A 27,848-nucleotide genomic window follows, 5' to 3' on the forward strand; every position below is an offset into this window, starting at 1 on the left:
GATAGGACACACTACTACAAGAAAATTTTTAGAGAGTCATTTGTTGTAGAAAACTCATCTTTTATAAAGTAGAAAATAAAAATATTATTTAATTAAGGTAAACTTCTCTGCTTATTCCAGTATCAGCTTCAAACAGAAAACTCTTGACATAATCACACAGCAAAATACAAAAGTACTTTTTTTCTTTTTGCAGAAATGTTTAAAATCCATTCAGTTAATATTCTCTCTGAAGTTCATATATAGCTGTGTTAAAAAAAAAAAACCCTGTTTTTTAAGTTAATAAATCTATCATTTCTACAGTGCCCAAATAAATTAAAATAGATTACCTAGGCAATATTAGCATGTACAAACTAGAGTTTGTTCTTGGAAGACTTTCATTTACACATTTATATTTATATGTGTGTGTGTGTATATATGTATATACACACACATACACTGTACGCTATACTGTACTTAACAGTTTAACATATTTCTATTAAACCACTTCTATAAGATAGCATAGCATAAAAAAACCACAGATTTTTTTAATATCAAGACAAAAAGAGAGGTAAAAATTTCTGAAATACTAGCAGATTAAATCATTGCTATGTCTGCACTTGCAGGGAAAAAGTCATAGTTGGAAATATTTCATTGAAGTATTGTGTGTTATGGCAGAATTTGGCCAGTCTCTTGAGGAACAACATAAACACAGATATAAAAAATTAAACTGAAAAACTTTGAGACAAAATTCAAACATTTACCTGAAATTCTGGTACAGTAGGTGACTTTGTGACAGTTTTCCTCTTCTTTGTGATTGCTTTTTTAGATATGGATTTTTTTCCTTTCAAGATTAAAAGAGAAAAGCTTCATAATGCTGTTTATAGCATTTCATTAACAAAAAGCAAATTACATAGAACCTTGAAAGTTAAATTATAACTAACAGATGGCTTCTAGTGAGTCAAATAAAAATAATGAATCAAAACAAGCCCCAGCAAAAGCAAACATCAAACTATAACTACCCATAACAGACATATTAACAAATGGTGTTTTCTTAACAGCCAAACTATTATAATCTCTAATGTGTTGCATGGTACCAGAATTTATTACAATAAGATTTGGAAAATAAAAAGTCATATTACTACTGCTTAGTTAAAATATAACTCACAACTTAAAATGAGGTTACATAAGGGGAAAAAAAAACCTTACCTTTAACAACGACTTCTGTAGTCAGGAACTTGTACAGAACTATACTCTGAAGACTATGGTCTTTATTCAACCTAATGTGAAAATCCTCTCAGTAGCTTAGGAAACAAGATTTTCCTTCTATCTCTTTAGCTCTGCACTCCCCTAATGGGCTGCTGTTGGCAGTATTCAATAACCAGTTTTAAAACAAGGTAAACATTTCCCTTTAAAGTGCACCTCATCATTTGCGCAATCAGAAACCACAGGGAAAAATAAATCCATATTCTTAAAGAATTTCAGTTTATAGCATAAAGTATATATAATCTATAATACGTATTTACACAGACTAAAGAAATACATGCATACATACAGCCTTTATCTTATTTTAGTAAGGAACATATTAAAGTAAATGTTTTTCCCCATTTATAATTGGCAAAATCAATTAATAAATTATTTACTTAACAAACACCAGATACAGTACAATTTATGGGGACAACAAAGAATTATAAAATGGAAACCCTGCCCTCCAAAAGTTTACAATGTAAGGGAATAAAAAATTAAAGTTAATTTTAGCTCACAATCATTTGTATGCTAAAATCAGTTTAAAAACTACTATTTTTTCAAAAGAGAAAACTGCTATACAATAATCTCTATTGTTCTTTTCTAAATATTTTAATAGGTATGATGATTTTGCATGAAAACAATCAATCTGATCGCAGCATTTTATTCAAGTCATAAGTACATTCTAGTTTACAATATAGTTGTATTTTCTTTTGTATTTGTAAAATCAGATCACAGAACTATAATTTGAATCATTTCTAACTGACTAAATAGAACCCAAGTATACCACACTTGAACTACTGCAAATTTTCAACTGCTGAGATTCACAAGGGTTTTAGTGTTTTGTTCTAATAGGTAACAACCTGCTACTGACTTTTGCTTTTAATTAAATTTAAGAACCTAACATATATTTTATTTTCTCATTATTCTTATTTGCTTATGTGCTCACACAGTACAAATATTAGAACTAAATTTATACAAAAATAGGTATATGGGTGGGCTGCTTTAGCAATATCCGAGAAGTGATTCCCAGGTGGTGCTACTACTAAAGAATCCACCTGCCAGTGCAGGAGATGGAAGGGACATGGGTTCAATCCCTGGGTCCAATCCCTGGGTCCAGAAGATCCCCTGGAGGGGGAAGTGGTAATCCACTCCAGTATTCTTGCCTTGAAAATCCTATGGACAGAGGAGCCTGGCAGGTCCATGGGGACCACAAAGAGCTGGATATGACTGAGCACTATCATACTATATAACACAGCTAATAACTGACTTCTAAACTGGGTGCAATAGGTAACTCTCAAGTGGACTGATGAATCTGAACACCAAAATATCTCTCCTCTGAGACATGCTACCTTTACTGTTACCGAAAGTTTACAGGAAAAGATTTAATTGCTTGCTGACTTAGGACAGTTTGAAGGAAATGAAATCCTTCCTCATTCCTATTCCCCACCCCTCAGAACGCCTCTAACTAGCTTTTTAAAAATAATTTGATTTTGTATTTACTAATTTGTAAGCACAACAGAGGACGTTTTTGATATTTCCAATCAATCTGATATTATTGCCACAGAGACACTAAACTTAGGTAATAAATTCTCAATTAACTCTAACAACCACTCTATTTGAATAAATTAAGCAGCTGAGGTGGTTACTGGGTACCTCCTTTCATCATGTCATTTAGATAACTTAAATGTTATTAAGAAACTGGAAGTAGTATTGGGAGTTTTGGAACTACCTACCTGGATTGGAATTTCAGCTCTAACCACTTACAAGCTGCAAGACCTTGAGCAAATTATTTTATTTCCTTGTGCAGCTTCACAAAACAGGGATAATAATCTTACCAACTCTGTGAGAATTATACAAGTTAAAGTATGCTAAGAGCTTAGACTACTATTAGGCACAGGGTAAACCATCAACACGTCATTAGTGGTTCTCATCTGCCTTAGATACGTTGTGGTAAGAGTTTAAACAAAATGTTAATTTTTTTTAACCTTCAATTTATTTTATTAACTTACTCCTTCATTTTAATTCTTCAACTTTGTACATTTATCAATTAATGTAACACTATACAGTGTTACAATTATCTGTTTACATGTTTCTCTTCCTTACTAGATTGGGAATTACTGACAACAAAAATCCCATTATTCATTTTGTATACAAGTTAAGATCCTTAAATATAAGAATCCTACTCTTCATCAGAAATGTTCAGTCTGGGGGTAGGAAAAGGAAGGCAGGTAACTGTTTACAATTCTGAGTCCATTTTATAATGAGGAAAACACAGACAAAGAATTTAAATAATTTACACAATTTACCAAAGAGTGTCACAACATGACCTAGGAATGGTAGTAAGGAAACTAACATTTATTGAGTGCTTACTATGTGTCAGACACTTAGTAAGGTGATACATAAATTATCTCAGTTAATTCTCAAAGAAACCTTCCAAGGTAGGCAAAACCTCCATTTTAATGTGGGATAAATGAAGATCAAAAGGTTCTTAACTTACTTAAGTGTTACACTATAATAAGTAATCCCCACAGCCAGGGACTCTTAACTCCAAAGTTCATGCTCTTTCCATTATGTAATTCTAACCTCTTAAAAATCATAGTTACCATTTATTGATTCCTACCATGTGCCAGGCACCATGCTAGGTACCACGCATTTGCTATTCCATTAATTTTTGTGAAACTACAGCCAGATAAGTATTAGCTCATTTTTCACAGAGAAATAAACAGGCTATAATCAGGTAAATAAATTAACAGAGAACTTATAACTAATATGCACTGAAGCACCTATTTGTACTAGATATGTCTCACTTCAAAGCTGTGCTCTTTTTATGGTAAAATACTGCATTTTTTCAGACTTTCTGCAGGGAAGTAATTTGTATTTGACTGGTTTCAGAACATTCCTTTAATTAGGGTTATAAGATTTGCATATTCACTATTACTTAATATCTTTGTCCTCAGTGGAACAATGGCATTAAAACAGGTATAATATCATATAAGAAATGAATCGCCAGTCCAGGCTTGATGCAGGATACAGGAAGCTTGGGGCTGGTGCATTGGGATGACCCAGAGGGATGGTATGGGGAGGGAGGTGGGAAGGGGGTTCAGGATGGGGAACACGTGTACACCTGTGGTGGATGCATATTGATGTATGGCAAAACCAATACAATATTGTAAAGTAAAAAAAAATAATAATAAAAAAATAAAATAAAACAAAGTTTCCTGTATTCATCAATAAAAATTAACTGTTACTGTTTATTAACTATTGCTTTTAAAATGGAGAATGGAATACTATAAAACCACACAGCCTTTATTTGGTAATCTGTTTTTGCTCCAGGGCAACCTACTCCAGTATTCCTGCCTGGGAAACCAATGGACAGAGAAGCTGGCAGGCTACACAGTCCATAGGGTCACAGAGCTGGAAACGACTAAAAAACAACAAGCTATATAGAGGGCAAGTTACATACTCCCCCCACCCCAGGGGGCTTACTTGATCATACCCAGCGTTTTACACCCATTGCCCTAAGTCACCTGGTCTCATAAAATATAACTGTCAAAAGTCAATTTAAAACATACAAAGAATTTCAACACAGTTCCTGAGCCTAAAACATAGACATGGCAAAAAGTATCAACATGCACCTCAAAATGGAAAAGGAAACCTAAATATGGCTTCCTAACTAATGATATAAGCACAACCTAATGAAGTTTTTAAAAATTATGCTTAGATCAGCTCTAGAAGGAAGCCTAACTTAACAGGGAAAGATAGAATTAAAAATACAGATTTACACTATAACGTAGGCATAGAATTGTAGTCATCAAGAATAAGGAGATACACTTCATCAGAAAAATTAAGGTGACTATCATTCCCAATCCAACTCTTTCCTCCATCTCATTCTTCATTTTTACCTTCACCTGGTATCCCTGCCTGTATTCACTCCTTGGCTCCTTGAACTACTAAGACTTCCACTTCAATGCTCCTAGATTCAGCATTCTCATGTTTAAAAACTATTCAACACACATACTTCTATCTCAGTACTTTCATTTTAGGGATCCTGATGTGAATGAATACTAAGACACTGATCACTACTAAGACACTGATCACTGTTAAAACTGGAAACCCAAGGGCATTTGTATTATCAGCAATTCTGGTAAGAGCCTGTTAGACTGTAAAGTCATAGAAAGTCTAAATATGATTTTTATTTACTAAATGTCCATATGTTGGCTAATATATTCTTTTTAAGTTGGCATTTTACTTTTATTTATTTATTGTAAGACTTAGATGAGACTTAAAAGGCTTAGAATAGTGCCTGGTACACAGTAATCATTGTAAGAGTATTGGGTTTTGGGGGGGTGGGGGAAGTAGAAGGCATTAAAATAAAAGGCCATGGAATATAATCAATTCTTTCACTTCTGTATCTTGGCATCTTGAATTGGTTCTGTAAGAATTTTCTCCATAAAGACACATATCTATAGTAATATTAACATAGAATTATACAACTGTTTCAAAAATACGGGCCTGGGTTTATTTGATTATACAATATAATCAAATATTGTAGATTACATTACTTTCTCAGTCATTCCCTATAACCAGCTCATTACTTTTTATACATTTGATATATTTTATTTCAACCTCATTTCCCAGACTGCATTCCTGATTCAATTATCTAAAACAGCACCACAAACCCAGAAAGAGATCATCCCCAAATAGCATATTTCCATCATTCAAACGGCTTCTAAATTGTCAACTTTCAACTTTTTCCTTAAGTTCTTCTCTAATTACTCTACTTTTTCTCAGTGAAACTTTGCTTATTTACACCTCCATGGTTTTGCTCACTTATTAACCACTTTCATCTACCTAATCCCCCTTATTCTTCAAAGTCCTTCATCCTCTATAAAATCATACTATAGAAAACATTGATTTATCCTCTCTGACCTTTGATTGTATGGTCTTTACTGTATACTTAACAATTATTAAATGAGGCTATTTACTAATTTGAATCTTAATTTCTTCACTTACAACACTTGTCCTGTTTATTTTAATTGGTTTAGATGAACTACACAAAATGATTTGGTTGAAAATAATGACCCTGTAAGTAGGGAAAAAACCTTCCAAACCAAACGGGTTGAAATAAATAACTTAAAAATACCACAAGCTTTTTCGTAACAGTCAGTGTACTGTGAATCATTTCTGTTTATTTTTTCAGGTTTTATAAAAAATCCTCTCATTTTTAAAATTTATAACTCATTTCAGTCAACTATATTTGCTCTATACAATCTACAATAGTATGTTACTGAAAACAACTGAAATGTCCATTAAGGAAGCTAATTAAATGAACTACACAATACACATAACAGAATCCTAGGCACTCATTTAAAATGATGGTACAGAGATCTATTTATTGCACAAAAATGTTCGGTAAACTGTCATGTGGGCAAAAAAGCAGACTGCAAAATGGTATGTATAGTATAATCCTACTCAAAAATGCTTTGAAAGAATAAAAAAATACATGTTAAATGGTAAATCTTAGTTACTAATATATCTTGGAGAATCATATTATGTGTGTTAATTTATTCATTCAATAGATTCCTACACAATGTGTCAGTTATTGTGCTAAGTATTAGGGAGCAAAACCAAAAATAATCCTTCTATTCTCAAGGATGTTATAGAAATGAGGGGAGACAAGCATCAAAATAACCTAGAAATAAACGCAACTATTAAGAATAAATTTTATAAATAAGTATTATGAAGGAGAAGTATCTGGTGCTGTAAGTATGCATAATTGGGAAAATGACAATGTTTTTATATTCTATAATGTTTCTAAGAATAAGGAACAGGTTTAAATAACTGAAAATAAATTCAAAATTTACAAGGCAGAAAGAGGGCTTCCCTGATGGCTCAGTTGGTAAACAATCCACCTGCCAGTGGAGGAGACACAGGTTCAATCCCTGGTCTGGGAAGATTCCACATATTGCGGAGCAACTAAGCCTGTGCACCCCAACTATTGAGCCCATGTGCCCTAGAGCCTGTACTCTGTAACTAGAGAAGCCAGTGCAATGAGAAATCAGTGCACTGCCACTACAGAGTAGCCTCCGCTTGCTGCAACTAGAGAAAAGCCTGCACAACAATAAAGACCCAGCGCAGCCATACATAAACAAATTAAAAACAAAATGATATTTTAAAAAAGCAGAAAGAAAAGTTTAATTCTGAAAATAGACTAAAATGTTTATGGGTCACAAAACTGCCTCAGTGCACTAAAATTAGCAAATCATTTTCACCCAATTTGTCTTTGTGCCTTCTACTAAAAATCATCTGCCATTACAATAAGAAGGTTTTACTGAACTGAAGATTCCAAAATTTCAGGTATGTGTAATCAACAGAAAATGGACCAGGTTGACTACATAAATCCAGACCAACCACATTTAGCCCACCCTAAGTAGAGATTCATAAATCAGCCATGGATGACACAGCTTATCCCAAAACATATTCTACAGCAAGGGTCCCCAACCCCTGGGCCTCAGATTGGAACCGATGCAGGGATGGGTACTGGGTCTCGGCTTGGTAGGAACTGGGCTGTACAGAGAGTGGCAAGTGAGCAAAGCTTCCTCTGCCACTGCCCGCCCCCCTCCCCATTACCACGTGACCCATCACCCTCCCCAGCTACTCCCACCCTTGTCCATGGAAAAAGTGTCTTCCCTGGTGCCAAAAACTGCTGTTCTACAGAATATTATTACTTGAAAAAAAGTTCTGTATTCAAGTAAACTTGAAAAATACTAGGTTAAACAAAACTAAACAGTTTTCTTCAAGATTTTCTGGAGTCCTTAATACACCAGCTTAGAATCATATATGTGTAATTCTGAAGTCCAAAAGTTTCTGAAAACTAAAATTTTAAAAACAGCTTATATCAAAACATGATCAAGTGTTATGAGGTTCTTTATAGTCTTCATCTCATTTAGACTATCCATACATTTTCCTGTAGAAATTATACATTTGATTACAGGGGTTGCCCTAAGGTCCACTGGGGATGTTATTTAATAAACATTACATGCATCCGTATACCCTTCTAAAATCTGAAAATTTCTGAAATATCTGGTACAAAGTTTTATAAGCTGCATTGTGGACCTGTATTAATGCAAAATGTGAATCTATAAGAGGAATAGTTCCCAAACCTATGACCATGAGGCTCACTTTTAAAAAGAGTAAGAAAGAAAACACTGGATTAGGATATGCCCAAAACCAACTATAAAAGGCCCCAATGTCACATATTTAATAAAAAAAAAAAAGCTCAGGGCAAAGTCTCAGAAAGACAAGTATACAGAATGATATAAAACAAATGTTTTGTTGTTATATCATTTTATGTAATGCTGTTATGACAGTAAGAAGTTTAGTGTCCAATGAAGAAAAATAATTGGTCTATGCTTACTCAGTACTAACAAGGAAGAGGAAAACTGTATTAGCCAGATCCTAGTATTTTTGTCATTGAAAACTGACTTTCTAAAATTTGCTCTGAAGAAAAAAAGAGAAAGTGTATAGGCAAGTGCATTATTTTCTTCTACTTCATGCTGCAAGCCTTTTCTTCCCAACAACAGGCTCTGAGAGCATGCACAAGTACTCACTGAATTTGGTTTCGAGTTTTTTTTCATATACTTGTCTAGAACGGGACATGCAACTCCCACAAATTTTATATCTGACCTACACACACTCTGAACTTTCATTTAAAAAATGTAGCAACACTTTGTGTGTTTACAATATAAACTCCTTTTAAATCAATCCTTAGGAGCTAATGTTTTTCTTCTGCAACTGGTAGTCTGTATAGGAGCTACATCAATATCTATTCTATAAACCATCATAAATAAGTCATAATTACATTTGAACACCTGAATCGTAGGTCATAAATGAACACTTAAAAGGTTTTAGGTAACAATGGTATTAATAAAACTATATACTTTAGAACTGAAAAAAGTTTTTAAATTTAAAAATATTACTTACTATTTTAGAGGCTAACATTTCAAAGAGAACTTGGCAAATCAGTCAAAATAAATTTATATAGCCTAATGGATTGCTTATAAAATTTAATGGATTTATGACTGAAAGTTACCTTAAAAAAAAAACTGTACCTTTTTATCATATAGATCATTGTGGATCACTCTGCAATTTTTAGTTCAACAAATTAAGCCTGTTCTTGATAGTAAATTTTATACTATTTCTTTATCAATTATATATTACATACACATTTTAAAATATTTAATTATATTGAAAGATTTTAAACAACTAAGGTATAACAACAACTATATCAACTAAATAAAGTTCACTTCCCTCATTTGCCAACTCATTAAGTTATTGTCAAATCTTAATTATCTTTGTTACTGAGGGAAAGAGTAAAAAACTGAAACCCACAAATGATGATAAACCACAACCTGTTTCAGTAAAACATTCAAGCTTCTCCCAACCCAGCAACATTTTCTTAGGGTTAATTAAATGAAGCTTTTATCTCATCTATCCTATTGGTAACTGAGACAGAAATTGATTAAATGGCAAACAACAGGAAAAGCAAAAGCACCTGAGTAATTTAAAATGCAGTGCAATCACTCACTGAAAACTTTATTCGTAAGATTTTCTTGTTGTTAACATTCAAACAGGCTTGTGACAAATAGAGTGAGTACTTAAATTTGGTGTAAGACAAACTTACAAATTCTTAAAACAAATAAGCTTCATAAGTTATTAAAGTAAAGTAGTCGCTCAGTCGTGTCTGACTCTTTGCAACCCCATGGACTGTAGCCTACCAGGCTCCTCTGTCCATGGAATTTCACAGGCAAGAGTACTGGAGTGGGCTGCCATTTCCTTCTCCAGGGACTCTTCCTGACCCAGAAATTGAACCTGGATCTCCAGCATTGCAGGCAGATGCTTTAGCATCTGAGCCACCAGGGAAGCTCATCGTAAGTTACTAAGTTGATGTAATTTTTTCCTTATAGACATTTTTTTCTGGATATGAAAATGTATACTAAGAGAACTTTTCAGAGTACTAAATATATATAATATGGGAAAAAACTAGGACCCAGAAAGATAATCTAACTTGCCTTGGTTTAAGAAGCTAGTTGCTATGAACTTTTTGTTCTAGGAATGATAGCTCCTGATATCAGTGCTTTGTCCATTGCACAGAACTGCCCTTAAGCTGGGGAAAAAACACTTCTTAAAAAGGATGGCAAGGATCACTTATAGAGAAACTGGTCCAGAGAATGTTCAAAGATTTTCAACTGAGAATTAAATTCAAATGTTTTACATTGGTATTTTGTTGTTGCTAATACGTAAAACCTCTTCTGCTCTGGGTTTTAATTATGGGGACTAATATAAAACTTGACATTCACACACACACACACACACACAATATATTTCATTATGTCAATCAGAGCCTTCCATGATGCCTAATTGAAAGAACTACTTGAAGTATGCTAAAATGTAATCGTTGCCCATTTGTGTCAGCTTACCAGATTTGTGCTTCTTGTGTTTTGCTTTCTTTTTGATGATCAGTAACTTATTCTGGATCTCAGGTTTGTAAGACTTGAATGCAAGGGAATGAAGACTTTCGCGCTTTCTCTGTAAGTTTTCATTCAAAATATCTTTCAATTTCTTTTTTTTCTTTTTCTTCTTTTTTGCCCTCATTTTAGTTAGTTTGAGTTTCTTGTGGCTCTGCAGTGACTGTTCTAATAGAATATCCCTTACAACTTTGTGGCAGTTAATGTCTGGATGATCACTGTGGCTTCCATTTACATGTATCTGGCAAGATTTCAGAGCATTTTCTTTTAACGGACTGGGTTCAGGCTTTACTCTGGAAGCTTCACCATATTTTTCCTGATTTTCTATAAACCTTATTTCACCTGGACTGAGAGGCTCTCCAAAGCTAGTAACCTCCCCTGGACTTCCTGGTTTCTCTAAATTTTCTTTACAACAATCAGTTATATTCATTTCACAGGGCCTGCGAATTCTAATTTCACAGTTAGAGTTCACTTCCGTTTCAACAGAGATGTCATGATTATCTAAGTTCATTTTAGCAGGGCAGCAGGTTGGATCAAAATTAATTTCCTGCTCTTTCCTGAAGGCAGAGGGCAGGCCTTCTCTACTACACCTATGCTCTCCATTACTTGCACTAACATAGTCACACTTCAATTTCTCCAGTTTAATCCGAGGTACTCTTTGTATTTTAATGGGTGGAATTGGAAATTCTGGGGCCTGAAAAGGTCTTTGTTTGTAAATCCGTACATCTGCACCACAGAACTGTGGAAAATGTACATAAGCATTCTCCAAATAATCATAACCAAGAATAACTTCCCTGCATTCATGAATAGGTTGACCAAGTACAGCATCTTGAACTTCCTTTTGTGTTTCATACACAAAGTCACAAAGACCCTTAAGTATCCACACTTTTTGGTAGAAAGGTAGCTCATGAAAAGGTTTTTCTTCCAATGGATTAACTTCTCCAAGAACTTTAAAAAACTGAGGACACAACCCAAGTTTTTCAGCACAGTTGTCAGGATTTTCTGTCTGCCCTACAGCCGTGTACCACTGCTGCACTTTCTGTCTCAGTGCTGCTTCCCAGGTCCTATAAGGCAAAGTAGGTCTTCGATGTAAGGTAGGTCTGCGATGGGGAGGACTTAATAGAGAAGTCATTATTTTAGATAGAAAAGCATTACATTGAGGCATCAGAAGACAACGTTCCAATTCGTAAAAGACTATTTCTGGCAAATTTAAAATTTGCTGGGCCAAACAAAGGAAATGCCCAATAGCTGGAATTTCCCACATGGTCTCCATACAAGTTGGAGCTGCTTGAGCTAGAAGTTTTCTTTCCCATTCTTCTATTTCCTTTTGACTAGCTTCTTCTGCTTCTTTTCTTTCCTGCTCCCGAAGCCTAAAAAAATTTAACAAATTATATTATTACTATTTTAAATAGAGAATACCATAAAATACTGAATTTTAAGTATGTCATATTTATCTTCAGACAACAAGGCTCTCCAGTTTAGATGTACTGCTATTTTTTCTTTTTTTTATCAGATGAAATAAATATACAACTTGATACTGAGTTTTATGGATGGAGGATTATCACTGACATTGCCGCTCAAAAGTAAAATTCAAATCACAAGTCCATCAACTTAAAAATAAATGGAAAAAAGTTTTAAATGTTTACTAAACAAAACACTCCAGTACTCCAGTACTCTTATCTGGAAAATCCCATGGACGGAGGAGCCTGGTAGGCTGCAGTCCATGGGGTCACTAAGAGTCAGACACGACTGAGAGACTTCACTTTTACTTTTCACTTTCCTGCATTGGAGAAGGAAATGGCAACCCGCTCTAGCATTCTTGCCTGGAGAATCCCAGGGATGGCAGACCCTGGTGGGCTGCCATCTATGGGGTCGCATAGAGTCGGACACAACTGAAGTGACTTAGCAGCAAACAAAAGCACAGTTTAATGTTTTCTAGAAGCAATATGATGTCATATAAGAGCTATAAAGATGTTTACATCCTTTAATCCCATAATTCCATGCCTAAAAAGTTATATGAGGAAGATAATTCAATAGAAGAAAAAGTTACATGTCTGTAAGTGTTAACTGGAGTTCTATATAAGAAAAAAGAACTATAAAGAAGTTGTATTACATAGCTGGAAAATAAGCTGGCTATGTTATACAGCCTTTAAATTAAAATTATGAATAACATCTATAAACACAAAAAATATCAGAACACAGCACTTAACAAACAATATCAATAATATATGCACATACTAAATAAGGAAATGACAATATTCCAAACATAGATGGTTCCTAGGTCAGTGAGATGATGAGTGTTCTTTTCCCCTTAAAAATTTCCTCATGTTGAAACTGTAAAAACAAAAATATTGTTTCTTTATGGGCACTGCTTTAAATTTTCTTAAATAAAAAATTAAACTAGATAAAAAGAAAGAAGTCTTGTGATTTTGCATTAGGCAATGTGTTTTTAGATATGGTATCAAAAGCACAGTGACAAAAGGAAAAATGATGAAGTGGACATCATCAAAACTAAAGCTTTTTGTGCTTTTAAAGGACATCATCAAGTGAAAAGACAACGACAGATGGGAGAAAATTTTTTCAAAATCATGTATCTAGTAAGAGATCTGTATCTAGAAAATGAAAGAACACATATAATAATAAAAAAGGATAAAATAGCCCAACTAAAAATAGACAAAGGATAATTTCTCCAACAAAGACATAAGCAAATAAAAAGATGCTCAACATCATTATGCATTCAAGAAATGTAAATCAAAAACCAAAATAGGATACCAATTCATGCCTACTAAGATGATTATTTTAAAAGAGATAATAACAATTATTGGTGAGAAATGTGGAGAAACTGGAAACTTCATACACTGTAAAGGGTACAGATGCTTTGGAAGGCAGTCTAACAGTTCCTCAGAAAGTTAAACATGTGACCCAGGAATCCTACTCCTTGGTACATGTCCAAGAGAAATGAAAATATCAAAAACCTGTACATGAATGATCATAGTAGAAATACTCAAAATGGCCAAAGAGTAGAAACATGAAATGTCCATCAACTGTCCAACGGATTATTAAGAAGTGGCATATCTATACAATGCAATATTATTTGGCAATAAAAAATATACAGTGCTGATACATGTTACAATATGGATGAACTCTGAAACATAATGCTATGTGAAAAAAGTCACCCACAAAATATCACATATTGTATAATTCCACTTATATAAAATGTCCAGAAATGTACGGAGACAGAAAGAAGATCAGAGGTTTCCTAGGATTGAAAAGGTGTGGGAAATGGAAAGTATCTTAATAGTCTTTCTGTCTTAGGTGACGAAATGTTCTAAAATTGACTGCAGTGATGGGTGTACAACTCTGTGAATATACAAAAAAAAAAGAATTTTATATTTAAATTTGTAAATTCTATTGTGTATGATATACTAAATCTGTATTAAAAAATTGAAGCATATAAGGTTTTAGGAGAGACATTAGAATATGACAACAAAGGGGGGAAAATGTAATAACTTCTCTTATTTCTGAATTTTCAAGAGTGAACTCTTCCTCTAGAATAGATATATAAAGATGTGACTAATTCATAAACTCTAAATGAACACTGAGGTATAATGTCTGACATTGGCTATTTCTCTGTACTATCATATTATAATCTGTTAAAACACAGTAAGAACACCATTTTAGCAGTATTGGGACTTCTAATTTTATCGAAAAAGCCTACTTTTATATTTCTGGCTGAGAGGTCACACTATAACTACCTTGCTATTACTGATAGAATAAATTATCTTATCAAGTAGTCTGGTTCATTAAAGAAGTTAATAGAGAAACATATAAAATGTGTGATTTGGCATTTAAGTATTTAATTACATCTAAATATCCAAACAATGTTAGACATTTTAGCAAAAAAATTTGTTTTTCAAAAGTGCTTATGGTTTTGAGGAGTTTCAGTTTTTCATTGAATGGGGGTGGTGGTGGGATGGTAGAATTTGGCCTCCCTAGTACAAAGGTGAGATTCCAAAAGCCCACAGTATTAGCAGAAAGGTGTACTAGCAATAACAGTCCCTTCTTCTGGCCCCAACTAAAGGCCTGAAAGGAAAACTGTCTTCACAACAGGAGTGGTGGATGGAAAAAAAATAAAATCTCTTCTAAGAATTTATAACTGTAAGCTGACTAATGTGGATTTATTGCCCACATTCACATTTCCTGGGTGCTCAGAAAAGTTTAACGTAGTTTCATGTCAAAATGTAGTCTCATGACTTGAACAGAAAAAAATTAAATCTCTAAGGCAATGCACTTTGTAACTGGATCTTAAGGAACTCCCACACGGATACAATGACAAGGAACGAGTTAAAACAAAACAAAACAAAACAAAACCCCAAAATATAAAAGGAAAGAAGTTATTGTGAGGCTCAGGAAAAAAAGTATGACTTCTAAAAAAACTACAGATACTGGAATTTTAGGAGGTGGAAAATAGGTCTGGTGAAAAGAAACTGAAAACATGGGTAAAGAGGAGATTATTTTAAAATGGCAAGGTAGTATTAAAAAGAACTGAAGAAAATGAGTAAATATGGAAACTAAGAACTTAAAAGGTTTACAGCTAACTCAACAGAAATCATGGAAGCCAGAAGACAATGGAATATCTTTAATGTACTTAAAAAATAACTATCAATGTAAATTTCCATTCACAGCAAAAGTATCTTTCAAAAATGAAGACAAAAACAAAGATATTTTCAAACAAAAATGTCGTATTTGTGATGAACAGAACCTCAGCCAAAGGAAATGCTAAAGGATTTACCTCAAGTGGAAGAAAGGTCAGTGATACTAGACTGATGATTAGAGATGAGAAAAGAGTGAGAAATTGGAACTATATAGGTTAATCTATATAGATAGGGCATAAAATAATGATAAAAGCGCTTTGTGGAGTTTAAAAAGAAGACAAGATAAAATTAAAATTTATTATAACAATAGCAAATAAGCTGTGTGAGAGATGATTAAATTTAATAGTGTTTCAAGGTCCTTGTATTAAACAGGAAGATGGTAAAAATACTGATAAGGCTTTAATAAGTTAAGGAGGCATGTGAAAGTTGAAGGTAGGGACTAAAGTAACAAACTTTAAACATACAAATTAGTAGAACCAGAAATATGGAAGGAAAACCATATAGCAATGAAAACTGGTGGTATGCATGTTAACTAAAGCAGTACTTGGAGGGGCATATATAAATAAGAATGTATATTTAGAAAAGAAGGAAAGTTGAAAATAAAATATTCATATTCATTAAAAGAAAAGAAAAAAACTAGAAAAAGAACAGCAAATCAAAGTCCCAAAGTTGAAAGGAAATAGCAGAAATTAATGAGATATAAAACAAATAGAAAAATAATTAAATTCAAATGTTTGTTCTTCAAAAATGTTATTAAAATTAACAAATGCCTGATAAAACTGATGAGGAAAACAAAACATACACACAAAAACCAATACCAGAAATGAAAATGATGAAAATGAGTTTATAGATTCTATAATTTAATCCTATAGATTCTACAGATATAGACAATACAATGTTTATTATAAGAAATTTTATGCCAAGAGACAATTTTAATGAATAGGCAAGTTTTTTGAAGAACACAAATTAACAAAACCGACACAAGAATAAAAATCTGAATAAACCTGTATTTATTGAAGAAACTACACACTTCAAAATCTTCTCTACATAGAAAAACTGGGGTCCTAAAGCCTTCACAAGAATTCAACTCAAAAATTTCAGTTAATGAAACAAAATATAAAAAGGGCATGTTAAAGAAGTAAAAGTGGGAATTAAAAATAATGAGTAATAAGAATTTATCAGAATGATTCAGAAAGATTTGTTTTAAAAAGGAACTTCTAAAAATAAGAAAATACAAACACAAAAATAAAACTCAAAAATAAAAGTCTAACCATCAACTGGAGTGCTAGAAAATAAGAATACAGAAATGGGGTAGTAGTGTGGTAATGACAGCAAAATTCAAAGAGATAATGGCTAAGAATTTCCTAGAAATAATGAAGGACATAAATCCCCAATTCAAAAGGCCCTAGAAAATAAATTAAGAGAACCACCCTTGGGCATACCATAATAAAACAATAAAACATCAAAGGAAAAAAAAATCTTGCAAGCAGTCAGAAGAGAAGAAAAAACAGATTACATATACAAAAATGATAAAAAGATTTGAGAGATTTCTCAATAGCAACAAAATAAATGCAAAACTAACTATCATTCATGGATAAGGATAAATTAAAGTTATTTTCATTTAGATAAAAATCAGAACTCATTCTAAAGTAAAAACTTCTAAAATGTCTTGTTTCCACCTGACGAGATAACAAGGAGTCAAATTTACTTTCCTACTTGAACCAATCATAAAAATCCTGACAAAATACACAAAACAATGGTTTGTAAGAATTTAAGTATCAAGCAAAGGACAGTGATCTCAGAGAGATGGGAAACAGAAGGTGAGACCAAAAACTACTGCAGTTTGTCAGTTTCAGAGAATTTTCAGGCCATGATGCAGGAAGGGAAATCCAGATAAGAGTCTAGCAGACTCCACAAGATGAGAAGCCAAGAGTCCAGAGACACCAAGGCAGCAGAGTCTACAAGAGATAAAACTCAAGAAGAAAGAGCTGCATAAAATGACAACAGCAAATTTTTAAAGAGTCCTCCTCAACTTCAGAGCAATAACTAGTGTATGCATGTAAGGTAATAACCCAAAACTAGGTGAGGGAAAAATACCCAAAAGATTAGAAAATAAAGTGTTTATTCCCACAAGCCACACTGGAAAAATTCAAAATTCAAAGGAGAACAATTAGCCCTAGACGGAGCATTGCTCTGGACTCAAGTAACAAATCATAAAAGATCCAAAATGACCAAATTGTTTCAAAATAATTACCGGCATTTCAGAAAAAAAGCTCTAGAAGACCTATAGAAATATAAACATATCTGGCACCCTCCAAGATAAAACTCACAATGTTTGGCATCCAAACCAAAAGTACTAGGCATAAAACAAAGTAGAAACACATGATCCATAATGAGATAAATGATCAATCAAAATAGACCCATAAATGAGACAAATGGTAGGATTAGCAAATAAGGTCATTAAAGTAGTAACTGAAACTGTAATCCATATAGTCAAAAAGTAGAGACATGAAAAATTAAGTAGTGACATGGAAGATATAAAACAGATTCAAGTTAAACTTTTAGAGATGAAAACTACAATGTCTGAGATGAAAATATACTGAATGGGACTAATGGCAAATTAGACATAGCAGAAGAAAAGATTAGTGAACTTGAAGACAGTAACAGAAACTATCTAAATTTAAAGATACAGAGAAAATACTTCTATAGTATATACTTCAGGAAAAAGATGATCATAGAAGTTCTAAGATGAAAGAAGGATTGAAGAACAAATCAACTGTGAACCATATGGGTAAATAAACATTATTACAAAAAACAGTAACAACAATGTCTAGTTTGGGGTAAAAAATGAGATAGAGCTGAATTATTAATCAATAATACATAAGACAGATGAGGCAGAAAAGATCCATATTAACAGAAAAAGAGCATGTAACTTGCAAATAAACAGAAATACTTATAAGTGAAATAAATCTTCACTTCCACAGATGGATGTCAACAGATAATGCCAAGCTAAAAAATCAAGAACTATTAATAGCAACATAAGCATATATTAAGAAATATGGAAATAATTACTAGAAAAATTACCCAAAAAGTTAAAGGTAGATGTTTCTGAGTCATGAATTTGAAGATGAGCTGAAGTAAGGGTTGCTATCTTTCATTAAAAGCCTCAGTAGTACTATGTGACTTTTAAACTATACAGCCAATGAAATAAAAAAAAAATTTCATAAATCAACTTTTTAAAAGCTAAAGAATATTAGCCAGGAGCTATAAAAGAGCCAAAATGAAAAAGATTTATAGATACTGTATATCTTACCATGGTAGATTTATGTATATTTTGTATCTTAACATGAAACTGAATTTCTCTACAGTTAATATATACTGAGAAGAGTAATCATTTATTCAATGTTCTGTTAACTAAAAAAAAGGTTTTCAATTTATTTCTCATGAAATGTAACTCAAGAGTTTAAAGGTTTGGTATAGGAAATTGAATCTGTTCGAATATCAACCATCAAAAAGTGCATTTAGCATACTTGGCACTGAAACTGATTTTGGTCAACCATGTCACAATTAATTATGCTCTGTTTTTGTATAGGTGAAAAAGTAATAACTAGTACTCAGGGAAGAAAATGAAACGAGGAGTTGGAACAGACCAAAACACTTTTATGGACTTGTTTTTGTCTAAAACAGTGTTAGCAACCTTTGGCCAATAAAGGCTAGAGATATGGCAATTTCAGACACTATTCAACTTACAGATGGGGACATTAAGGACATAGAAGGACAATGAGATAATTTCCTTAGGCTTACATAGTGTATTAGTGCAAGAACCAGCAATATAAATAGTCTGCCATTGGTAGGTTAAAGTTAGCACCAACTGGCTTACTCTGGGAAGAAGAAAATTTAGGCAATAATTCATGCATTCTGCAGGATCAGGTAACTGGAAAGGCCGTGACATAGTTGTGTTATGATGCAGCCAAATATGGACATTGCCTGAAGTTATTTAAGGGCTGCTACTCATGCTTACGTTCCCTACAAACTAAACCTTTCAGGAGACAATGATGGATTCTAAATTCAAACCATGAGTACTAAAGAGGTAGGAGGAAGAGAAAGTCTGGTCTGGTACAGGCCAGCGTAATGTGGAATAATCCTTTAGAACTAGAACTGTGAGTCTCCATCCTGTCCTCAGCAGGGTGGTACATATGGAATGGGAGCTTGCCAAAGACCTCTAGAGTCAATATCTATAATATGCCAATGAAAAAAAAATTAAACACATTTAAAAAACACTCTATTAAAAAATGCTGAAGCAAACCAGTGTGCTCACAAGGACAGATTAAAAAAAAAAACAGCTTTCAAAGTTATTCTCAATTTAAAAAATTGTTCTGAGGTGTTACACTAAAATCAGATAACAGCGCTACATGTTTCTAAAATGTTAGCTCAAAAAATTAAGCCTTCAGTATTTGGGTGATGCTATAAGACTGCCTGAGGATACTTATAAAAACCACATTCACTAATGGGAAAAAGGAAAGTTAAAGAGAGTAGATCCTAATAGTTCTCATCACAAGGAGAATTTTCATCTTTTCATTACATCCATATGAGATGATCAATATAATTAAATCTACTTTGGTAATCATTTACGTAAATCAAACCATCATGCTGTATATTTTAAACTTATACAGTGATATATATCAATCATTTCTCAGTAAAACTGTAAGTAAAAGTAAACACTACAAAATGAACAAAATTTTTTTTTTCCTGGACAAGTTCTTGATTGTTCTTTACTGGCTTAGAGAACATTAATCCGTTACTATGTAAAATACTAATAGAAGCTGTGCCTTAGGTTATTTTGGTCATAAATAACTTGGCAGGAACATCATTCATGAGTAAATAGCTTTACAAAGAAGTTATTATATGTTTTAAAGTATCCTAACTTTAATAGTTTTATAAATTTTATCTAATGCCTATCATGTATAAGAATACAGAGAGGTGAAAGTATGGGCCGCACACTTTACAATCTAGTAAGAAACATATACAGAAGCTGTAATGCAAAATAATCCATTAACTGAAAAACCATTATAACACAATGTTTAAGCTAGTTGAATGAAAAAGGAAAGCAAGACATTCATTTACATTTTCAATATAAAATATTATATTTTAGGAAAAGCAATCATTGATATTGTTTAGTCAAGCTTTTTACTTAACTATAAACAAAATCTCTTCCAGCTAAGTAGAAAAGGAATTAAGCTCTGTTAAGGGTTTGTTGTTACGAACCAAACTTAACAGATATGAACTGCAACTGCACTTTGACAACTTCTCCAGGAAAAATTAGACTGCCACTATTATTTGGTACTTCTCATACTAGGAACCTAGAACAACTAGAAGCTCCCACCACCACCTTTGTCAAAAGATAAACTTCTTGCCTAAGACTGCCACCTCATGTTGGTCCCAAGCAATTTCAAGTGAGAAGAGTATGACTGGTCATGGACCTCCTTACCATAGTTGTGAGTGGGTATGAGAATACAGATTTCCTGGCAACTGCTTTGCAAAGTCAGGAAGGCAGGAGGAGAAGGGGATGACAGAGGATGAGATGGCCGGATGACATCACCAACTCGATGGACATGAGTTTAAGCAAGCTCTGGGAGTTAGTGACAGACAGGGAAGCCTGGTGTGCTATAGTCCATAGGGTCGCAGAGGTGGACACAACCGAGCAACTGAACTGAGCTGAACTGCTTTGTGAAGTTAGGGCTTGTAACATGGGAAATTACCAAAATGTAGGGCAACTATTCAAAAATGTGGGTGGTCACAAATGACAAATGTCTACTTCATTAAGTCATTGTTACTTTAGGTTATTAAGAATTTGAAAATAAATCAAATGTAAGTCATAATTTCTAAATCACAGAAATGTAAAAAACATTTTTACTTTTAACTTTAGCAATTTCCAGATCAATAAAATACCAATAAGTTTATACAACTTACATGCACACTACTTTTGGAAATCCAAATCATTTTGCAAAGAAAAGAATGGTGCAGTGGTACAATATTTTTAACTTGGCTATTATTTGATTAAAACTGATACCTAATACTGTCATATTTTGGATTAACTGAAATTTACTTGAGGAAAGCTAGCTTTCAATTTTAACAATTTTATTTTTTAAAAACAGTTATCTAAAATGTATTACATACATTCCGGCTTAATAAACAAGGAACACAAAATATAGTTTAACCTTTCCTTAATGATTCAATGTCATCATTATTAACAAAATGCAGTGGTCATGAGTATCTTAAAAGACTATTCCAGCAACTACACATTAATCAGCCCTTTCATTCCATTTTCCTCTTTGACTTATAGTGCTCCTGTCTTCTAAATCTTAACAGTGCCTCCCTACATTAATCAGCTCCAAGACTGGCTGCTACCCTATTAGCATTTACCTGGAGAAGGCCAGACTACCAACCCCTCAGTTCAGTTCAGTTGCTCAGTCATGTCCGACTCTTTGCTACCCCATGGACTGCAGCACACCAGCCTTTCCTGTCCATCACCAACCCTTACTCAATGTTTATTTCTCTCTGTTAAATACATATCATCTGCCATCCCCTTTGTATTGGTTTCCAATGCATCTAGGTAAATAAAGATAATAGTATAGGAATGTCGGGATTTTTGTAATCTGAATAAGAAACCATGGTATTTATAGCCTATACTGTACAAGCAAGGGAAACTACCTACTGTATAAAAATAAAATACAGAGTAAGGACTCCCTTCTTTTAACTGAAATAGATCACAAATCAGAGACCTAACTGTTGGACTTAAAAGATTTTTTAAAATAGTTTACTTTTAGGTCTGTGTCTGCCCAGATGATCACCTAAAAATTATTAGATACCTGTCAGTTAACTCAACTATCGCCATATTACCATAATATGAAATAGAATTATTCAGCTTGCTGCCAACTTGAATTTCCAATATATCGAATAAAAAGTTGTCTAAAGCTAATGAACAGGAGGAGAACATTATTTTCCCACTTCTTATACCAGAAGTTTTAATCAAAAAACAATAAAAAAGAGAAAGCTACACCCAGGTTTTAAGCACAACTACAGTAGCCATATGATCTCTGCAACCTTCCCTGTCTTCCAATCTGACCCTTCTTTATGATGTTTCCAAAGTCCCTTTCAGACCAAATTTTTCAGTAGCCATATTCTCAGCTAGTCTCTGACTAACTCTCGACAGGATAATTAGATTGACAGAATTGACAGATTGATAAAATCATGATAGCCGGCAGAAAAATTATACACAGGGAGGCAGGCTTTGCTTAGCACTCCTATGTATCACATTATATGTTGCTGATGAAATGTCATATTTTCCTTCTGAAGATATATCATATTTTCCTTCCTTTTTTTCCCACCAAAAAATCTTGGGAAAGGTCCAAAAGACGTTAAAAAAATAACAAAAACAAAAGACTCTGCTTATCCCACTAGTTAGGTGGCACTTTATGAATTTTAATACTTACTGCATTTTCAACTATAAAAGAAAATCATGCTTATGTTAGAAAACAAAGGTTAAAATAAAAGGTCTAACTATTCTTGATAGATTTCACAAGTTTTTATGTAAACTCTAAATTTGGATGCACATAAAGTTAACAATCTCTTGGCACAGAAGAGAGAAAAGGGAAGCTGGAGTGGCAAGGATAGCAAGAATGTGGGATAAAGGGTGTACAATGGGGTTAGAGAGACAAGATGAGGCCAAAAGCTGAAAGCAGGGTCTTATAAACTATATTAAGCCATTAAAGTTCTTGTGTGTACCTGCTTTGTTTTGAGGAGGTAAAAAGTAATGGGAACAGGAAAGAAGGCGTGATCAAATCTGCATTGGGAAAAGTTCATTCTACTTTTTAGACATGAATCTGAGCAAATTCTGGAGACAGTAAAGGACAGGGAAGCCAGGCATGCTGCAGTCTATCGGGTCGCAAAGAGTTGGATACAACTTACCTACTGAACAACAAAATCCTACCTTTAATGTGAAAAACAGAATAGAATGAGGGTAAGCAAGGACACAGTTTCACTAATTAAGAGAAGATTATAGTTGTCTAAGTGAGAGATTAAGGAACCGGATGGAGACAGAGAAGATAGAGGGAAGCAGATTAAAGAGAGATTTAGGAAATAAAACATCAATATTTGGGATTGAATTTTGATTTGTGTATAAGGGAAAGGAAGATGTCCTGTATGAATCTCAGATTTCTAACTTAAATATGAACCTCAGATTTCTAATTTAAATAATCTAACAGATGGTGGTGCCATTCACAAAGATAGGGAGCACTACAGTGAGATCAAGTTCTAGGAGTAAGCACTAGGCTTTCATAATTAATTTTTGGTGTAATCATTTTGAAGAGATCTATGGCAAATATCTTTTGTTTGCCTCCAGATCTACTCTCTACTGTATAGTTTTATCTGTATCAGTAGGCAACCTCATCCGCTAGCTTTCCTTAGGTTTAGTCAAGACAGTCCTGGCAAGATAGGAAAGTAGGGTAGAGTATTTATTCCCTTGGCCTCCTCTTTGTGAAGTTTTTGGTATTTGCCTAATCCGCATGTGCTATACAAACAATAACAGGGAAATAACTTGAGATGATGACTAGCTCTGTTTAATGTCCTGTTAAATTTTCATGAACAACATAAGCATAACTGTTAAGAACGTGTATATTAAGTTCATGTAAGTGGAATAAAACTTTTATAAATGGACTTAAAAGTTTTGTTGGGGGAGCTGTGTCCTTCAACAGAAGGTATCATCTCAGTAGTCTCTTCTTTATACTTCTCTCTGGGGTACCAGTAACTAATCCCCCTTGTTTACTAACAGCCTTATGTGTTTTTTTTTTTTTTTTTTTTTTTTAAGACATTTATTCAGAGTCATGATCAGACTATTACATTTAGCAATCAACAGCATGGGTGCAAAACAACAACAACAACAAACTACATTAAAACACTTTGTTGGAATGCTTTACACTTTCCACAGAACAGAAATTAAAATTACCTGTTTTACAATTAATCACAAGTACAGTCCTCAAGCTGCATTGTCTAAAACATGTCTTCTTTGTAGTAGCTAGGCCCTGAAGGGATGAGCAGTGTCGGTGGGAAATGATGTAGCCTCTGACTTCAGGTACGGGACTACACGTTCAAGCATCAGGTTCTCTTTTATACTTTTTCAAAAGCATTAGGTCAGAGGTTTGACATTTTCAGTTCCCCCTCACCCAGATTATTGTCTCAGTTGCCCTTCAAACAGGGTTCCTGCTTCAGCGATTCTCTCACAATCATGTTCACTTGTGATTACATTGTAACTCATGCTTATCCCTGGGCTGAATACCACATTCCTCGGTTTATTTCTTATCTTTCTAAATCCTTGCCCCTAGTATCCTAAGCTCACTATCCCTTAAAAAGGTTTCTAACTATTCTTAATTATTCCTAAACCCTAAACTCAGCAAACTTCTTTTGCCATAAACATTTCCCTCACAAACAGGTCTCAGATAACAATCTTTCCCATGGCCTCAAACTGTGGCCTATGTGCAAGTCCTGAGACATTCTTTGCAAAAATCCTTGAACAAATGTCAATGGTTACTTTATAGATTATTTTCTGGGCACAACTGTAGAAGGCTTTGTGCTTTCTCAGGCTTCTCTCAAGAACAATAAACACCTTAAAACATTCTTTCCAGCCACCTCAACGGAAGAAAGGAAGAAACAAGTCAGAATCACAAGAGCTAACTCCTTCATCCCAGGTCCGTGCCTGCGGAATGAGGAGAGGGGGCTGGGACCGTGCCTCCATTTTGTCAGTAATGCCTAACGCGGCTCCCAACACCACTGTGCTTGGCTGAGTTCACAGATCTGTTGTAAGCTGTAGTTTCCCTGTCACTTTTTTGGCTCTCCTCTCCTGCTAAGTTTTGTTTCCTGCCAGAAATTAAAACATTCCACCACTGCCATAGCTACTGCTACTACTGGAACCACCAAAGTGACCTTGGTTTCATCGTTTGGTGAAGTACTGGCCTCTACTGCCATAGGGGACAGAACTTCTGCCTCCAAAGTTTCCACCTTTTGTGGGCCCAAAATTTGAAGACTGATTGCCGCAACTGCCAAAATCATTGTAGCTTCCACCATCTCCAAAACTGCTTCCATCATTACCAAATCCATTATAGCCATTCTCACAGCCACGATATCCACCACCACGGCTGCCACCAAAGCCACTTTAACCACTAAAGCTTCTTCCACGACCAAAGTTGTTCCCACCAAAACCACCTTCACAACCACCACTGAAGTTTCCAGAACTACTTCAACCTCTTTGGTGGATGAAGCACTAGCTACCTCTTACTTAGAGCTTTTCTTACTTCACAGTTGTGGCCATTCACAGTGTGGTATTTCTGAATGACAATCTTGTCTATGGAGTTATGGTCATCAAAGGTTACAAAAGCAAAGCCTCTCTTCTTGCCACTGCTTCAGTCAGTCATGATTTCAATCACTTCAAATTTCCCATACTGTTCAAAATAATCTCTCAGGTGATGTTCTTCAGTGTCACTAAGGTCATCAATAAAAACTTTTTTTACAGTTAAGAGGGCACCGGGTATTTGAGAATCTTCTCTTGAAATGGCCCTCTTTGCTTCCACAATTCTTCCAACCACCCTGTGTGACCTCACACTCATGGCTGCATCCACCTCCTTCATAGGCATAGGTGACAAACCTGAAGCCTCTGGAGTGCTTGGTGTCTGGATCCGTCATTACCACAGTCTGTGAGCGTTTTCCATTACTCAGAATGGCTTCTCAGACTCTCATTGGTTGTTTCAAAGCTCAGTGCTCTGATGAAGAGCTGCCACAGCTGTTTGGGCTCTTTGGGAGACTCTGACTTAAACATGACAGCAGTGGAGTGGGGAGCCTTCTAAGACGCTTATTGACAGCATCCATGGGCAGAAACCTCATGCGAAGAGTTGACTCATTGGAAAAGACTCTGATGCTGGGAGGGATTGGGGGCAAAAGGAGAAGGGGACAACAGAGGATGAGATGGCTGGATGGCATCACTGACTCCATGGACATGAGTCTGAGTGAACTCTGGGAGTTGGTGATGGACAGGGAGGCCTGGGGTGCTGCGATTCATGGGGTCGCAAAGAGTCGGACACGACTGAGCGACTGATCTGATCTGATCTGATGGGCAGAAAGGAGTAACCTAACGAATGTATCTCAGCTTCACGTCTTAATGTTCAGCTATATTCCAACTTCTTTGGAAATAAACCCTCTTTGAATTATCCCATTTTGAATGTGCCACCTATTTCCTGAAGATGAGATACACTGATATCGTCACTGATAGATATTACATCCAGAGAATATATTAAGTATGCAATTAGGCTTCAAAAGAGAAGTTTGGGCGAGAGACATCTATCTATAAGTCTTCTATATATAGGTGGTATGGGAATGAATGAAATCACTTATGAAGAAAGTATAACATGAGAAAGGAGAAAATCTTAGATTAAAAACTAGAGCTGTGGCAACAGTTGGGCAGTTAAGAATCAGAAAGAACTACAATATTGAACAATGATGGCACTTAAGACTGAGGGGGAGTGTCTAGAGTTAAAAAGTTTAAATATTCATGTGTTCTTGGGAAGGAAAATAGGTATATTAAATTTACTCTTTAAATATACATAAGATACTTTGTCATAATTAATTACTTTATATAAAACTAATATGATGGTAACTACTTTATCAATATAACTTCCTTACAACAACTTTAAGAACATATTACTGTAGTTATTAGTGTAGCAACACTCTTTAAAGCACTAAACAACTTGCCATGACCATAAGATTAAAGGCAGAATGAATATAGAATTGAATGAAAAAGAATGAAGTACCTAGAAGGTGAAAGACCAAACAAAGCTGGACGCATCATGCTCCCTGACTTCAAGTGATGTTACAAAGCTATAGTAATCAAGAAAGTTGGTTACTGGCATAAAGACAGACTCACAGATCAATGGATAAGAACAGACAGCCCAGAAATAAACCCATGTATATATATATCAACTACTTTACGACAAAGGAGACAGAATATACAGTATGGAAATCACAATCCTTTCAATAAATGGTGTTGGGGAAACTGGACAGCTACATGTAAAAGGAAATTTGACCACTATATTACAACATACACAAAAATGAATTCAAATGGATTAAAGACTTGAATGTAAGATCTTATACTACAGAACTCCTGGAAGAAAAAGAGTCAGTAAGCTCCTTGACGTAGGTCTTGGTAAAGACTTTTGGATCTGACAACAAAAGCAAAAGCAAGAAAAGAAAAAAGTAACTCAGTTTGACTACATCATACTATAAAAAGCTCTCTACAGCAAAGGAAGCCATCAACAAAATGAAAAGGCAAGCTATTAATGGGAGAAAATATCTGCAAATCATGTATCTGGTAAGAGGTTAAAATCCAAAATATATTAAA

General features: G+C 34.3%; 1 protein-coding gene and 1 pseudogene across 4 annotated transcripts in view; both read right to left on the reverse strand.

Moving 5' to 3' along the window:
• The window catches only part of BRD10 (bromodomain containing 10), a 111,054-nt gene that overhangs the window by 40,052 nt on the left and 43,154 nt on the right, over positions 1-27,848 (reverse strand). For all 4 annotated transcript variants that reach the window (XM_070375858.1, XM_005891355.3, XM_070375859.1 and 1 more), the window contains 2 exons: positions 10,704-12,121; positions 741-820 (listed from right to left, as the gene is read on the reverse strand). In XM_070375858.1, the coding sequence (XP_070231959.1) occupies positions 741-820; positions 10,704-12,121 (1,498 nt within the window). The remainder of the gene's footprint in view (positions 1-740; positions 821-10,703; positions 12,122-27,848) is intronic.
• On the reverse strand, positions 25,186-26,273 carry LOC138988986 (heterogeneous nuclear ribonucleoprotein A1-like; annotated as a pseudogene).

The sequence above is a fragment of the Bos mutus genome, chromosome 8, assembly GCF_027580195.1.
Source record: "Bos mutus isolate GX-2022 chromosome 8, NWIPB_WYAK_1.1, whole genome shotgun sequence".
NCBI classification, from domain to species: Eukaryota; Metazoa; Chordata; class Mammalia; order Artiodactyla; family Bovidae; genus Bos; species Bos mutus.